The 16670-nt window shown below is 50.1% G+C and overlaps 1 protein-coding gene across 4 annotated transcripts in view; it reads right to left on the bottom strand.

Annotated features, from left to right (window-relative positions):
* Window positions 1–1928: 1928 nt before the first annotated feature.
* Window positions 1929–16670, bottom strand: part of LOC125464067 (solute carrier family 2, facilitated glucose transporter member 11-like) — a 74294-nt gene continuing 59552 nt past the window's right edge. For 3 of the 4 annotated variants that reach the window (XM_048556078.2, XM_059655116.1, XM_048556079.2), the window contains 3 exons: window positions 12325–12400; window positions 11731–11858; window positions 1929–7591 (listed from right to left, as the gene is read on the bottom strand). In XM_048556078.2, the coding sequence (XP_048412035.1) occupies window positions 7301–7591; window positions 11731–11858; window positions 12325–12400 (495 nt within the window). In that variant the 3' untranslated portion in view covers window positions 1929–7300. Of the gene's footprint in view, window positions 7596–11730; window positions 11859–12324; window positions 12401–16670 lie in introns of all 4 variants that reach the window. The other variant, XM_048556080.2, reaches the window with a different exon arrangement.

Genomic DNA, 16670 nt, shown 5'->3' with positions numbered 1-16670 from the left:
TGGGGGCAGGAGGTGACTTCCTGTCGTGCAGGGCGCAGAAGCTAACCTCTGCAGCATGTGCCAGCTGCCCACGTGGCAAACACACCTGCAACTTCATTCAACCACACGGCCACACACATCAGAATGTGGTCCAGTCCAGGTCATAGGGTCTGTCACTCAGGGCATCCTGGTACCATACACAGTCCAGGGGGGAGGGATGGTGGCGGTGGTGCTTGACCACAGTCAGTCACCCACTTGGGTCACTTTCGATCACAGTCTGGAGATACAGCCAACTGCAGTCTGGGGAGTAGGCAACGGTCAGTCCAGGGCAACTGCATCTGTTCATCCAGCCCCACACTTTGTTATCTTGGATTCTCCAGCATCTGCAGTTCCCATTATCTCTGCATCTTGTCAGCTGGGGAGTGGCAATGGTGGTGCTCAGGAATCTGCTCACCCCTGCCTAGGTGTTGCTATCAAAGCCAGACAGAGGTCTGGGGCGAACACAGTCCCGGGGACCCACACATTGTCTGTTGAGGAGGTTGCAAAGTCGGGTTCTGGGGAAAACTGTAGGATTCACGTCTTGTTGGATACGAGGACATTCAAGGTATGGATACATGCAATTGCACACTGCAACTAGATTTCATTTGAGATCTTTATTTTTCTTATTTATTCAGGGGATGAGGGTGCCACAGGCACGGCCAGCATTTATTGCCCATCCCTAACTGCCTGGAGGCTGGCTAACAGCCAACCACGTTGCTGTTGGTCTGGACTCGCATGTAGGCCAGACCAGGTAAGGATGGCAGTTTCCTTCCCTAAAGGACATTAGTGAACCTGGTGGGTTTTTCCAACAACTGACAATGGATTCACAGTCATCATTTAGACTCTTAATTCCAGATTTTTATTGAACTCAAATTTCGCCGCCTGACATGGTGGGATTCAAGCCCATGTCCCCAGGGTCTCTGGATTAGTTATCCAAGAATACCACCACGAGGCCGCTGCCCCTCCATCATTTCATTGTCCATTTGCAATTTGTGCACAGTGAAAATGCGTGGGGTTCAAATCCTAGTTTAAGGTGATTAACTTGGCTGTTGTAAATTGAACATTGCTGAACCAATGACACTGAACTTAGTGGCACCTGACAAAGGTAACACATTATGAGTGCATCTTCCTGAGGTGCTGTGACCATCACATTATTATTTGCCAGGCAATGACCTGTACTGATTGAAATAAATAGTGGATGGGTGGATTTGTGTCCGGGATGGGAGGGGAACACTCCCTCTTGGGTTGAAATGCTGCTGCACGAGGCTGAAACTGAATGCGAAATGGGGACATGGCCGTCAGTATGAGGCCATGTGGGTCTCACTGCGTTGAGGAGTGTGTACAGCCCTCGTCTACAGGCACCCACTGACTCTTCTCAGAGCGAAGAATCTGTGTTTCTCCTTATGTTCCCAGAAAAAAAGGCCCATCTGGCTCACTGATGTCCTATAGGGAAGGAAACTGCCATCCTTACCTGGTCTGGCCTACATGTGACTCCAGACCCACAGCAATGTGGTTGACACTTAACTGCCCTCTGGGCAATTAGGGATGGGCAATAAATGCTGCCCTGGCCAGTGACTCATCCTGTGAATGAATAAAGAATGAGTAATTTCCATCAACAATCAGGCACTGGTCAGATGTCAGTCACTGTGATTGCGCCCACCGCCCCCCCCACCAGAGAAGGACTGGGGTTGAGAACCGGCCCAGGGGCAGCAGAAGGTCACCATAAGTAGCACTGGATGGGAGGTATTAGTGAAACTGTGTTAACCACCAAGGTTCCAGGAGGCTTATCCAATCTGTGTTAATCCCCCTGTAATGGGAGTTGGTGGTCGGTCTGTGTTAATCTGTTACACTGACCCTTCTATGACAATCCTCAGCAGTAACACACACACAGACGCGGAGGTGATCTCACACCAAATAGTTCTTTTACTCATTCGGATGTAATAAGCAGCACACTGACAGTATTTCTCCCACATTCCTAGTGGCACTGATGGTAGCAAGAATGAGCACCCTGGCCCTGGACAGGAGCAGACGGGAGTAAAGCAGGATGTTTTTCACAGGGTTTTGGTTGTTTGCATGATGACTGAGTTGTTATCCTTAGCTGTAAGTCGCAATGTGTGTGTAACAAGTCCCAGGCGATAAAAGCTCACATCACTGTTGAACAAGGGAGGAAATGCGGGACCAGATAACACGCTTTCAGTTATCAAGAAAATTTATTATTAAGAAAGTGATAATAGCAGACTTGGAAAATTATGACTCGATTAAGCAGAATCAACCGGATTTTATGGACGTGACTTCATATTTTACAAATATGTTCAGGTTTTGTGAGGACATAACTAGCAGGGTCGAGAAGTGGGATACACTGGGTGTAGGTTTTTAGATATTCAAAGCTGATCTGATAAAGTGCTGTGCAAAGAACCATTGCTATAAATTAGACTTCAATAAGGGGACTGTGCCTCAGACAGAGAAAGAGAGAGACAGAGATAGTCATTACTCCACTGAAAAAGGCCATCCTGTCCATCAAGTCCATGCCAGCTCTCTGCAGAACCAGTCAGTCCTTCTCCCATGACCTATCCCTGCATCCCTGCATGTTTACTTCCCTCAAGTGCCCATCGATTTTGCTTGTGAAATGATTGAAGTTTATTCATGATAGGAAGTGAAGTGGCAGGGGAAGGTATGGCGGGGGGAACAAAGGACTGGATCTTCCTGTGGGCCGTATGGTCCTGATGCTGGTGAGCTCCATTGCTGGTGAAGCAAACCTCTGGAAGGTCACCTCTGCAGTCTCGGACAGTCAGGCCAGCTCCCAGTGGTGTCAACACAATCTGAGGGCTGGCATCTTTGAAGCCTTGCCAGGATAGGTGCATTGTTGTGGCATGTCAGAAACCACAGAAGAGTCAGAAACTCAATGTGATGCCACTGCTAGAGCTGATGCCAGGAGGCCCTGTGGTGCAGAGTGGGAGCAGTGGAATCGTTTCGGCGGTGGGTGTGGTTATTCCCGCCCAGACCCAACTATTGGGTCATGCAGCCTCCCATCTCTATTGACCTGGCATCCTAAGCATATGGTCGGGACCACCCTGCCATTGGCAAAGAGGCTGCAAACCTGTCCCTGATTGAGGCCTCATACAGGAGGCGGATATCTCAGCCCACACCAGCCTGGGAGCAAGGTCACACCCCGAGAGCTGTCCCGGTACAGCTCCCCCCTCATTCTCCCAGACACCCTGTAGGCGGTCCACCATCGCGGGTGGGGAGCATTGAGCCCAAGCCTCTGCCCAATGTGAAGTGATGGTTTGACTGGGAAGACAATGGCGGATGGAGTACAGTTGGGGAAATGTGAGCTTGGAGGAGTCCAGAAAGGGCTTGTTTTTCTAATTGATGAGGAACTGTCAAATGTGGTTGCTGAGAAGGATTTGGATGTCCCTGTTCACAAAATACAAACACACAAGGCCAGCAATTAGGAAGAAAAATTGTACAACTGGGCTTTATTGCTAAGGGGTGGGGAGTATAAAAGTGAGGAAGGCATTAGTGAGGCCATGTCTAGAATCCTGTACACTGCTTTGGTTTCTATACCTAAGGAAAGACAGAGATTGAGGGGGGCACCTGATTGAGGTCTACAAAATCATGAGGGGTATAGACAGGGTGGATAGCAAGAAGCTTTTACCCAGAGCGGGGGACTCAATTACTTGGGGTCATGAGTTCAAAGTGAGAGGAGGAAAGTTTAAGGGAGATATGCGTGGAAAGTTCTTTACACAGAGGGTGGTGGGTGCCTGGAATGCGTTGCCAGTGGAGGTGGTAGACGCAGACACATTAGTGTCTTTTAAGATGTACCTGGACAGGTACATGGATGGGCAGGGAGCAAAGGGATACAGACCCTTAGAAAATAGATGATAGGCTGAGACAGAGGATCTCGATCGGCGCAGGCTTGGAGGGCCAAAGGGCCTGTTCCTGTGCTGCAATTTTCTTTGTTCTTTGTTATTGGAAAGGTTTATTTGTGTTAAACAGGGTGCAGTGAAGATTTGCTAGATTGAGTTCATTAATAAATAGTCCATGCTATGAGAGCCATTGAGTAGAATACATCTATATTCTTTAGAAGAACAAAAAGTAATTTCATTGAAACATTTCAAACTATAAGATGACTTGCAAAATAAACGCATAAACGCGAGGTTACTTCCTTGGCTGGTGATTCCAGAAGAGGTAGGCATCATCTCAGTTTAAGGAGTTAGTGGTTTTGGACTGAGGTGAGATACATAACTCAGATGTTTGCGATTTTTGGAGATTCTCAGATGCAGGCGCCCAGTTACCGAGTATGCTCAAGGCTGAGATTTACGAGATTTTTTGGACTGTAACAAAATTCAGGGACCGATGAAAAGAAAAGGAGCCCTGGTTGAGGATCAATCATGATCTCGTTTAATGGTGGATCTGTTTGAAGGAACCGTGTGGCTTAATCCTGCTCCTGCTTCCATGTTCCTGTATCAGAGGGGGGAATGTGGCATTGTCACCAGACCAGTATTCCAAAAATCCAGACTAACGCCCTCAGGTCATGGGTTTAATCCCATCACGGCAGCTCGGAAAGTTTAAATTCAATTTGTTAATAAAGATCGGGACCTGAAAATAATCCTCTGCAGCGGTGACTATGAAACTCTGAAATGGCCAAGCACTTCATTCAATTCAAGAACAATTAGAGATGGGTGACAGATGTTGGCCTTACCTGGCAGCCTATAACCTCTGGATCACTAGTGCAGTAATATCTGCTGTTCTGGATGGCGTCACTCTCCATGTATCTTTCAGGTAAAAGCCACCAGGATGAATGATGAGCATTCTATTGCCTTTCTGACTCAGGCCTTATAGATGATGGAGCGATCAGAATTGCAGCCATTCACTGCTGACATTTTTTTTTTCGTTTCATTCACGGGATGTTGGCATCACCGACTGGCTCAGAATTTATTGCCTGTCCCTCCTTGGCCCTAAGAAGGTGGGGGTGAGCTGCCTTCTTGAACTGCTGCAGCCCATATGCTGTGGGTAGACCCACAGTGCCACTAAGGAGGGAATTCCAGGATTTTGACCCAGCGACGGTGAAGGAACAGCCAGATATTTCCAAGTCAGGATGATGAGGTGCTTGGAGGGGAATTCGTAGAGGGGAGCATGTTCCCATGTATCTGCTGCCCTTGTCCTTCTAGATGGAAGTGGTCATGGGTTTGGAAGGTGTTGTCTGAGGATCTTTGGTGAATTTCTGCAGTGCTTTGTGTAGATAGTACACACTGCTGTTACTGAGCGTCGGCGGTGATGGGAGTGGACGTGGTGCCAATTGAGGGCAGCTTTGTCTTGGATGGTGTCAAGCTTCTTAAATGTTATTGCAGCTGCACTTATCCAGGCAAGTGGGGAGTATTCCATCACACTCCTGACTTGTGTGTTGTAGGTGGTGGACAGGCTTTAGGGAGTCAGGAGGTGACTTCTTTAACTCTGTAACCATCGTGCTGATGTGGCTAGTTCCCGCTTGTGTTTCTGACCATTAGCACTGGCTGAGATATTGATGTTGGGATATATCAGTGATAGCAACAAACTTGAATTTGTGCTTGTTTACGATGCTCATTGATCTTGGTACGAATGTCAATTTCAGTCCAATTTGGGAATGTGAGGATCACTGGCAAGGCCAACATTGTTTTGTTCATTCCTAAACGCACTGAGAACATGGTAGGAAGCCATCCTTTTGAACCATCGATGGGTCCTATTAGTAATGGAGCTGCTGGGCTTTGACTCAGTGACAGCGAAGGGAGAGCAATGCAGTGCGTAACTTGCAGGTGGTCATTGTCTGCTGTCCTTCTACATTATGGAGGTTGCACTTTGGAAAGTGTACTCATGTAGGGAAAAGAAATGACTTCAACAGTCTGTCAGATCAGTACATGACAAGCTAAAACTTTCCTCTGAGCTTGCTGGAATGTATTGCATGAGTGGGCCTAAAGCAAATGTATACTTACAGATATAGCAATGGCAGTGATATGAATTCGCTTGGTCACTTGTATTTAAAGGAACAGGAAGAATTTGGATGACAAATGAAGATAATTGAGAGTTAAGTATGTTTTCTTTGGCTTTTTGGTATTATCCTGATGTCCCTTCTGTGTATTCTTGATTTGTTCATGACATTGAGTTAAGTCCCTGGTGTGAATGGTGTGTCCACCATTCACAAATTTGCTTCGCCACACAATACTTAATGTGCACCTTTTCATCCACTGTGAATCCAGCTTTCACTCATCTGTGTCTTCGAGAAGGAAAAATAAGGGAAAAAAGGGCTTGCTTCCAAGGGAACAGGGTGGTCTTCCATGTTAGCAGTTTGTGAATATCAACTGATTGTCACTTTCTCTGTGAGTACATCCCTGCAAATGGCAGGATTTTACTGGGCCAGTGGAGTTCAAAGGTAAAATTGGTCAAAGAAACGTAATTGAAACTCTGTAAGGCACAGGAATTGTATAATATACTGTCTCAGGAAAGACCTGACACTACAATGTTATAATGTATAGTACAATTGTATGCTCAGTAGGGTTTAAAGCAATAAGAGAAAGGCGAACAGGGAAAGAGTCCAGCACTACTGAAGCAGGCTCAGTGCAATGCTGTAGTGCATCCTGCACATTGTCAGTCTAACCCTGGCTGTTGTAAACTTGCTTAGCAGGAGGTCTGTCAATTGTCATTTAACAATCCCATCTCTGATCTAACGACAGAGGGAAGGCGAGGAAGCAAAGGGTTGGCACAGAGGCACCTGGAAATTCTTGGAACGCAACATAATCTGCCTCGAGGCTTCCAAAATCCAAGTTAGGCAATATGTCTTTGAAAGGAGAGTGTTGCAACAGCAGTGGTTAAACAGCATGAGCTCTACCTGCCTGATTTGTATTCAATTTAGTTTGGAATTGAAGAGGGGCTCTGAAGAGGGAGGCATTTATCTGTACATGGCCGTCCTAGAGTTAAGGAGGAGATCTGGCAGTAACATTCAGTCACAATACACAGGGCAAAAGGACAGCAAACAATCAGTGTTGCCATGGTAACAGACCTCAATGTTGACACGACTGTCATGGATTTCTTGCACACTCAATGAGTTTTCATGAAACTCGGCTTTAAATTAAAAAAATACCTGTGGTAACTGTATTTTAAACCACCCTTAAATATTGGCGCATGAGCAAATTTCCTGCAGTTGATCAAGGAGGTATCTCCTCAGCCTGACCTACCAGTCAACAGCAGAATGCTTGCTCCAACAATGTTAAATGCAATTGGGATGCCTCCTGTGCTCATAACTGGACAATTAGTACACAATATAATGAAGAACGTATCGGCCCCAGTTCAATAACCTCTCTGCTAGGACCTTTCCCCACAGGTCAGAACGCAGTTGACATGATGATCTCGACTGTATTTTGTGGGATTGTCCCATTCGGTGCAACTCGGAGCGTTGTGTTTTTCCAGAGTTTCCTGTTCTTGAACTCCTCACTGATTTCCAGTGGGGTCTTGCCCCCTGTCTCCAGCAGGATGAAGTAGCCCATGATGGTAAGCAGTAAGCAGACTCCACAGAATACCAGGAAGCACAGGTAGCCCAGACCTTCCTGCAACAGAACCACAGGCAGTGAGGGGAGGGAGAACAATGCAGGCGGGGTAGTGAGTGAGACCGAAGGAGGGTCAGCAAGGCAGACTGAGGGGGGGTCAGTGAGTGAGGCTGAGGGAGGGTCAGTGATTGAGGCTGAGGGAGGGTCAGTGAGTGATACTGAGGGAGGGGCAGTGATTGAGGCTGAGGGAGGGTGTGAGTGAGACCAAGGGAGGGTCAGTGAGTGATGCTGAGGGAGGGTCAGTGAGTGAGGCTGAGGGAAGGTCAGAGATTGAGGCTGAGGGAGAATCCGTGAGAGAGGCTGAGGGAGGGTCAGTGAGTGAGACTGAGGGGTGGTCAGTGAGTGAGGCTGAGGGAGGGTCAGTGAGTGATACTGAGGGAGGGTCAGTGAGTGAGGCTGAGGGAGGGTCGCTGAGTGAGGCTGAGGGAGGGTCAGTGAGTGAGGCTGAGGGAGGGTCAGTGAGTGAGGCTGAGGGAGGGTCGCTGAGTGAGGCTGAGGGAGGGTCAGTGAGTGAGGCTGAGGGAGGGTCGCTGAGTGAGGCTGAGGGAGGGTCAGTGAGTGAGACTGAGGGAGGGCCAGTGAGTGAGGCTGAGGGAGGGTCAGTGAGTGAGGCTGAGGGAGGGTCGCTGAGTGAGGCTGAGGGAGGGTCAGTGAGTGAGACTGAGGGGGGGTCAGTGAGTGAGACTGAGGGAGGGTCAGTGAGTGAGCCTGAGGGAGGGTGAGTGAGTGAGACTGAGGGAGGGCGAGTGAGTGAGGCTGAGGGTGGGTCAGTGAGTGATACTGAGGGAGGGGCAGTGATTGAGACTGAGGGAGAGTCAGTGATTGAGACTGAGGGAGGGTCAGTGATTGAGGCTGAGGGAGGGTCAGCGAGTGAGGCTGAGGGAGGGTCAGTGAGTAAGGCAGAGGGAGAATCAGTGAGAGAGGCTGAGGGAGGGTCAGTGAGTGATACTGAGGGAAGGTCAGTGATTGAGGCTGAGGGAGGGTCAGTGAGTGAGACTTGGAGGGGTCAGTGAGTGAGGCTGAGGGAGGGTCAGTGAGTGATACTGAGGGAGGGTCAGTGAGTGAGGCAGAGAGAGGGTCAGTGAGTGAGACTGAGGGGGGGTCAGTGAGTGAGGCTGAGGGAGGGTCAGTGAGTGATACTGAGGGAGGGGCAGTGATTGACGCTGAGGGAGGGTGAGTGAGTGAGACCAAGGGAGGGTCAGTGAGTGATGCTGAGGGAGGGTCAGTGAGTGAGGCTGAGGGAAGGTCAGAGATTGAGGCTGAGGGAGAATCCGTGAGAGAGGCTGAGGGAGGGTCAGTGAGTGAGACTGAGGGGTGGTCAGTGAGTGAGGCTGAGGGAGGGTCAGTGAGTGATACTGAGGGAGGGTCAGTGAGTGAGGCTGAGGGAGGGTTAGTGAGGGATTCTGAGGGAGGGGTAATGATTGAGGCTGAGGGTGGGTCAGTGAGTAATACTGAGGGAGGGTCAGTGAGTGAGACTGAGGGAGGGTGAGTGAGTGAGTGAGGCTGAGGGTGGTTCGGTGAGTGAGGCTGAGGGTGGGTCAACAATGGAGGCTGAGGGTGGGTCAGTGAGTTATACAGAGGGAGGGGCAGTGATTGAGGCTGAGGGAGGGTCAGTGAGTGAGGCTGAGGGAGGGTGAGTGAGTGAGACTGAGGGAGGGCAAGTGAGTGAGGCTGAGGGTGGGTCAGTGAGTGATACTGAGGGAGGGGCAGTGATTGAGGCTGATGGAGAGTCAGTGATTGAGACTGAGGGAGGGTCAGTGATTGAGGCTGAGGGAGGGTCGCTGACTGAGACTGAGGGAGGGTCAGTGAATGAGGCTGAGGGAGGGTCAGTGAGTGAGACTGAGGGAGGGTCAGTGAGTGAGGCTCAGGGAGGGTCAGTGATTGAGGCTGAGGGAGGGTCGGTGAGTGAGACCATGGAGGGTCAGTGAGTGAGACTGAGGGAGGGTCAGTGAGTGATACTGAGGGAGGGTCAGTGAGTGAGGCTGAGGGAGGGTCAGTGACTGAGACCGAGGTAGGGTCAGTGATTGAGGCTGTGGGAGGGTCGCTGACTGAGACTTAGGGAGGGTCGCTGAGTGAGACTGAGGGAGGGTCAGTGAATGAGGCTGAGGGAGGGTCAGTGATTGAGGCTGAGGGAGGGTGAGTGAGTGAGACCAAGGGAGGGTCAGTGATTTGAGGCTGAGGGAGAGTCAGTGAGTGAGACTGAGGGAGGGTCAGTGAGTGAGGCTCAGGGAGGGTCAGTGATTGAGGCTGAGGGAGGGTCGGTGAGTGAGACCATGGAGGGTCAGTGAGTGAGACTGAGGGAGGGTCAGTGAGTGATACTGAGGGAGGGTCAGTGAGTGAGGCTGAGGGAGGGTCAGTGACTGAGACCGAGGTAGGGTCAGTGATTGAGGCTGTGGGAGGGTCGCTGACTGAGACTTAGGGAGGGTCGCTGAGTGAGACTGAGGGAGGGTCAGTGAATGAGGCTGAGGGAGGGTCAGTGATTGAGGCTGAGGGAGGGTGAGTGAGTGAGACCAAGGGAGGGTCAGTGATTTGAGGCTGAGGGAGAGTCAGTGAGTGAGACTGAGGGAGGGTCAGTGATTGAGGCTGAGGGAGGGCGAGTAAGTGAGACTGAGGGAGGGTCAGTGAGTGAGGCTGAGGGAGGGTCGGTGAGTGAGACCATGGAGGGTCAGTGAGTGAGGCTGAGGGAGGGTCAGTGAGTGAGACCGAGGTAGGGTCAGTGAGTAAGACTGAGGGAGGGTGAGTGAGTGAGACCGAGGTAGGGTCAGTGAGTAAGACTGAGGGAGGGTGAGTGTGGAGGCTGAGGGTGGGTCAGTGATTGAGGCTGAGGGAGGGCGAGTGAGTGAGGCAGGGGGAGGGTCATTGAGTGAGGCTGAGGGAGGGTCAGTGATTGAGGCTGAGGGAGGGGCAGTGAGTGAGACTGAGGGAGGGCGAGTAAGTGAGGCTGAGGGAGGGTGAGTGAGTGAGACTGAGGGAGGGTCAGTGAGTGAGGCTGAGGGAGGGTCGCTGAGTGAGGCTGAGGGAGGGTCACTGAGTGAGGCTGAGGGAGGGTCGCTGAGTGAGGCTGAGGGAGGGTCAGTGAGTGAGACTGAGGGAGGGTCAGTGAGTGAGGCTGAGGGAGGGTCAGTGAGTGAGGCTGAGGGAGGGTCGCTGAGTGAGGCTGAGGGAGGGTCAGTGAGTGAGGCTGAGGGAGGGTCGCTGAGTGAGGCTGAGGGAGGTTCGCTGAGTGAGACTGAGGGAGGGTCAGTGAGTGAGACTGAGGGAGGGTCGCTGAGTGAGGCTGAGGGAGGGTCGCTGAGTGAGGCTGAGGGAGTGTCAGTGAGTGTGGCTGAGGGAGGGTCGCTGAATGAGGCTGAGGGAGGGTCGCTGAGTGAGGCTGAGGGAGGGTCAGTGAGTGAGACTGAGGGAGGGTCAGTGAGTGAGGCTGAGGGAGGGTCAGTGAGTGATACTGAGGGAGGGTCAGTGAGTGAGGCTGATGGAGGGTCAGTGAGTGAGACTGAGGGAGGGTAAGTGAGTGAGGCTGAGGGAGGGTAAGTGAGTGAGGCTGAGGGAGGGTCAGTGAGTGAGGCTGAGGGAGGGTCGCTGAGTGAGGCTGAGGGAGGGTCAGTGAGTGAGGCTGAGGGAGGGTCGCTGAGTGAGGCTGAGGGAGGGTCAGTGAGTGAGGCTGAGGGAGGGTCAGTGAGTGAGGCTGAGGGAGGGTCGCTGAGTGAGGCTGAGGGACGGTCAGTGAGTGAGGCTGAGGGAGGGTCAGTGAGTGAGGCTGAGGGAGGGTCGCTGAGTGAGGCTGAGGGAGTGTCAGTGAGTGAGGCTGAGGGAGGGTCGCTGAGTGAGGCTGAGGGAGGGTCAGTGAGTGAGACTGAGGGAGGGTCGGTGAGTGAGGCTGAGGGAGGGTCACTGAGTGAGGCTGAGGGAGGGTCAGTGAGTGAGACTGAGGGAGGGTGGCTGAGTGAGGCTGAGGGAGGGTCGCTGAGTGAAGCTGAGGGAGGGTCGCTGAGTGAGGCTGAGGGAGGGTCAGTGAGTGAGGCTGAGGGAGGGTCGCTGAGTGAGGCTGAGGGAGGGTCGCTGAGTGAGCTGGAGGCGATGAACATTGTGAGAGAGACGCACAATTATCTTCTTTACAAACGTCGACATGTCTTACCACCATGAAGGAGAAAATGATTGTGACCAGGAAGAGACCAAACCAGTTGAGGAAGCCATTGATAACATAGCCAGCTGGGCGGTCAGACTGCAGGAAGATTTCTGAGGGTAAGATTATAGCCACTCCACCTGGAACAGCACCGAGAAATATTCCAATGAGATTTCACTGCAGCCAGCTTCTCCATAGGAAATATCCAACTCCTCACTCTTAATTCAAGTTATCAAGACCCCTAGATTGTCTGAAAGCCTACCTGATTTGGTCGGAAAATGAAAGTAAAAACTGGAAATTGGATAAAAGGCAATGGATAGTGGAGAATTGCAGATGGGAGAAGTGTTTGACTCAAAGCCAGGTATCATCAAACTGGATGTTTCTAACTCCTTGGTCAAAATACTTCCCAGCCCTTCTTGCCCACAGTCAGCGCTCACTCAGCTCAGTGTTGCCACTGCTAACAGGGGGCAAAAAAAATTCAAGGGGCAGATCACCCTTGTATGCAGGTGCCCCCAGAAGTGTACTTGAGTCATTCGTCGAGATCAAAGTGCTTTCCATGAATGGAGCGGTGACTTAAGCAAAAGGATACCTGCCTGACTCACTCACCTGGGCCTACTCCGTAGCTGAAGACGTAAGCGAAGATGATGGTCAAACTGCAATATGGCATCCAGCTCACGAGGTGCTGCAGATAACAGACAGGGTTAGGAACCAATCATACGAAAGCATGAGCATTTTCTAATGCTCACACTGCCCCTCCATCTCTGGGACAGCTGGCTGTGAGGAAACAGGAATATAAGATGAGAAAACATACAAACATACCCCTTAGGAACCTATTTGCCATTCTGTTTTCCGAATTTGCCTTTTCCCAAGGATTTGTTTATGGGATGTAACTATATTGGAACACTCAATTAATAATAGTAATTGTGTTAAGTTTTCCAATTGAGTTAAGTTATTTCAATTCCTTCTTCCTTTTGATGTATTTTAACTATTGTGGATGAATAAAGTGTGTTTTGCTTTAATTCTGGTAGTTTGACCAATTGAATTGTATCTAAAACACAAACCTTACATTTACCTTTAAAATAAGAAAAAATGAAGATCTAGGCTATGTTCCGAATATATTTTGAGGGGGTTTGATGTGGTCCATAATAAACTTGGGGACACTCCCTCCCCTGAGTCACCTCTGACCACTCCCTCCCAGACACTTGACATCACACATAATACAGTCAAGACCTTCCACCATGTCTGACCCCATTATCTGGACCTGACTAGAACTCATTCTGCACCTGACCCCCACATATCCCCAGATTTGACTTGAACCCCAACCCACAGCCATAGCTTCCCAATCTGGACCATCCTAGGTCCCAACACCCTCCTTCCCCCAGACACATCCACACTCTTCCGACAACTTAATAGCTGCAGGCCCTATCTGACCAGCCTATCCACTCAACCACCCTGCCATTTAATCCACCCTGCCTCGTTGCGCACTGCCATCTAAAACCTCTGAACCCACCATGCCCTTTGCCAGACTGTCCCTTGCCCGCTTACCTCTCCATCTCTTCACCAACTGGCATGACTCGAGTTCATTCACTGACACATTGAGAGGCTGTTGCATTGCCCAACAGTGTTCATTGTGTTTTGGGGAATGAATGGATCCACCAGGTCATGGCAGCTGCTGCATGAAAAAGGGAAATGTGCCTTGGCTTCCTCTAACGTGATGAGAACTCATCTGGAATAAAGGCGCAGTGCACATTTCACCTTCGGAAATTGGGCCCAAGAATATAGGAAATGAATGTGGATTAAAATAGTAAGTGCACGAGCAGCAGTCCAAACCTCGGAATAAAAACAAAAATTGCTGGAAAAGCTCAGCAGGCCTGACAGCATCTGTGAAGGAAAAAACAGAGTTAATGTTTCGAGTCCACTGACCCTACCTTCAGACTAAAGACCCTGCCTCTACTGCCATTGTGGGAGAGAATTCACAATGAATAATGCTTTTAAAAAGAAAGAAAATTCTCCATTTTAAATCAGAGACGTCTGGTTCATGTCTCTTCCCTGAAGGGAAACATTTTCTCTTCATTCACCCGGTCAAATTACCCAAGAAACTTGTTTCAGTGAAATCCCTTCTCATTCTTACAAACTCCAGTGGATCCAGGATCAACCTGGATTCATAAAATAACCCCATCATCCCATAAATCATTTGAGCAAACTTTCTGTGAGCTGCTCCCACTGCAGTTATCTCCTTTCTCAAAGAGGGAGACCAAAACTGTATGTTGTATTCCAGGTTAGAGGGTTTGAGCTATAGGGAGAGGAAAGAAAACTCCATTTGTTTTAAGAATACAGAATATAGAACATTGAAGAGTACAGCACAATACAGGCCCTTTGGCCCACAATGTTGTGCCGACCTATTACCCTACTCTAAGATCAAACTATCCTGCGTACACTACATTTTACTATTATCCATGTGCCTATCCAAGAGTCGTTTAAATGTCCCTAATGTATCTGACTCCGCTACCACTGCCGGCAGCACATTCCACAGCCCACCACTCTCTGCGTGAAGAACCTACCTCTGACATCTCCCCTGTACCTTCCTCCAATCACCTTAAAATTATTCCCCCTCATAATAGTCATTTCCGCCCTGGGGAAAAAGTCTCTGGCTCTCGACTCTATCTTTACCTCTCATCATTTTGTACACCTCTATCAAGTCACCTCTCATCCTTCTTCACTCCAATGAGAAAAGCCCTAGCTCCCTCAACATTTCTTCATAAAACCTGTCCTCCAGTCCAGGCAGCATCCTGGTAAATCTCCTCTGCACCCTCTCTAAAGCTTCCACATCCTTCCTGTAATGAGGTGACCAGAACTGAACACAATATTTGTTTTTGTTCCTGATTTACAGCATCCGCAGTTCTTTTGGTTTTTGTTTGGGACGGTCAACTGTTGTTAATGGGGCCTGTTAGTGACTAATAACAGGGGGTGCATACTGGCAGGCAGCTGTTAATGGGGACTATTAGTGACTAAAATCAATATTGAGTCCGGAGGGCTGCAGGGTCCCCAAGCAGAAAATGAGACGATGTTCCTCCAGCTTGGGGACCCTGCAGCCCTCTGGTCTCAATATTGATTCTAATCACTAATAGTCCCCATTAACAATTATTCACCCTCCCAGCCTGATCGTTATCAACTCTTTGTCTGCCCAACTGTCTTTCTCTCTCTTTCGGGTTCTATCCTATCGTTTACACCCTACCCCAATTTTGTGCACATAAACTGGCTTTTTCCCAGCCACCATCAGTTCTGAGGAAGGGTGACCAGACCCGAAATGTCAACTCTGTTTTCTCCTTCGCTGATGGTGCCGGACCTGCTGAGCTTTTCCAGCTACTTCTGTTTTTATCCCCAAATACTGGTTGTTGCATCTTCCCTGCCATCCTTACAGTGTCCTATTGGACTCAGAATATTAACTCTGTTTTTCTCTCTATGGATGCTGCCAGACGTGTTTACCCTCAATGGGTTTTGATGGTGTATCACCAGCATTTGCAGTATTTTGCTGGTGCAGAGAGGGAATTTATAAAAATGCAGACCAGGTTTTGAATCAGCGTCTTCTTGGAGAGCAGACTACAACTAGAAAGTATCAGAGATAATGGGAACTGCAGATGCTGGAGATTCCAAGATAATAAAATGTGAGGCTGGATGAACACAGCAGGCCAAGCAGCATCTCAGGAGCACAAAAGCTGACGTTTCGGGCCTAGACCCTTCATCAGAGAGGGGGATGGGGGGAGGGAACTGGAATAAATAGGGAGAGAGGGGGAGGCGGACCGAAGATGGAGAGCAAAGAAGATAGGTGGAGAGGGTGTAGGTGGGGAGGTAGGGAGGGGATAGGTCAGTCCAGGGAAGACGGACAGGTCAAGGAGGTGGGATGAGGTTAGTAGGTAGCTGGGGGTGCGGCTGGGGGTGGGAGGAAGGGATGGGTGAGAGGAAGAACCGGTTAGGGAGGCAGAGACAGGTTGGACTGGTTTTGGGATGCAGTGGGTGGGGGGGAAGAGCTGGGCTGGTTGTGTGGTGCAGTGGGGGGAGGGGATGAACTGGGCTAAACCAGCCCAGTTCATCCCCTCCCCCCACTGCACCACACAACCAGCCCAGCTCTTCCCCCCCACCCACTGCATCCCAAAACCAGTCCAACCTGTCTCTGCCTCCCTAACCGGTTCTTCCTCTCATCCATCCCTTCCTCCCACCCCCAGCCGCACCCCCAGCTACCTACTAACCTCATCCCACCTCCTTGACCTGTCCGTCTTCCCTGGACTGACCTATCCCCTCCCTACCTCCCCACCTACACCCTCTCCACCTATCTTCTTTGCTCTCCATCTTCGGTCCGCCTCCCCCTCTCTCCCTATTTATTCCAGTTCCCTCCCCCCATCCCCCTCTCTGATGAAGGGTCTAGGCCCGAAACGTCAGCTTTTGTGCTCCTGAGATGCTGCTTGGCCTGCTGTGTTCATCCAGCCTCACATTTTATTATCTTACAACTAGAAAGTAACCCGCTGTGTAGCTAGAGCTGTGAGAGTTCTACCAATTCTCTCGTTTTTATGATGCTAAATGAAAACTGAAGACGAAATGTCCTCAACACTGCAAATAATTATCAGAGTCTGTGAAACACTGTGTACCCGGAATGGTAAAGCCGTACTGGGTTCAGTCCAGCATGCCAAGAATTACGATGAATACCATTGATACAGCACAGAGTCCTGGCAATGGAGGCTACTGGATAATTTAGATTAGATTCCCTAGAGTGTGGAAACAGGCCCTTCGGCCCAACAAGTCCACACTGCCCCTTGAAGCATCCCACCCAGACCCATCCCCCTATAACCCACACACCCCTGAACACTATGGGCAATTTAGCATGGCTGATCCACCTAACCTGCACATCTTTGGACTGCGGGAGGAAACTCAGAGCACCCGGAGGAAACCCACGCTGA

Source organism: Stegostoma tigrinum, chromosome 26 (assembly GCF_030684315.1).
Source record: "Stegostoma tigrinum isolate sSteTig4 chromosome 26, sSteTig4.hap1, whole genome shotgun sequence".
Lineage (NCBI taxonomy): Eukaryota > Metazoa > Chordata > Chondrichthyes > Orectolobiformes > Stegostomatidae > Stegostoma > Stegostoma tigrinum.
This window is presented reverse-complemented; position numbering and strand designations above follow the sequence as displayed.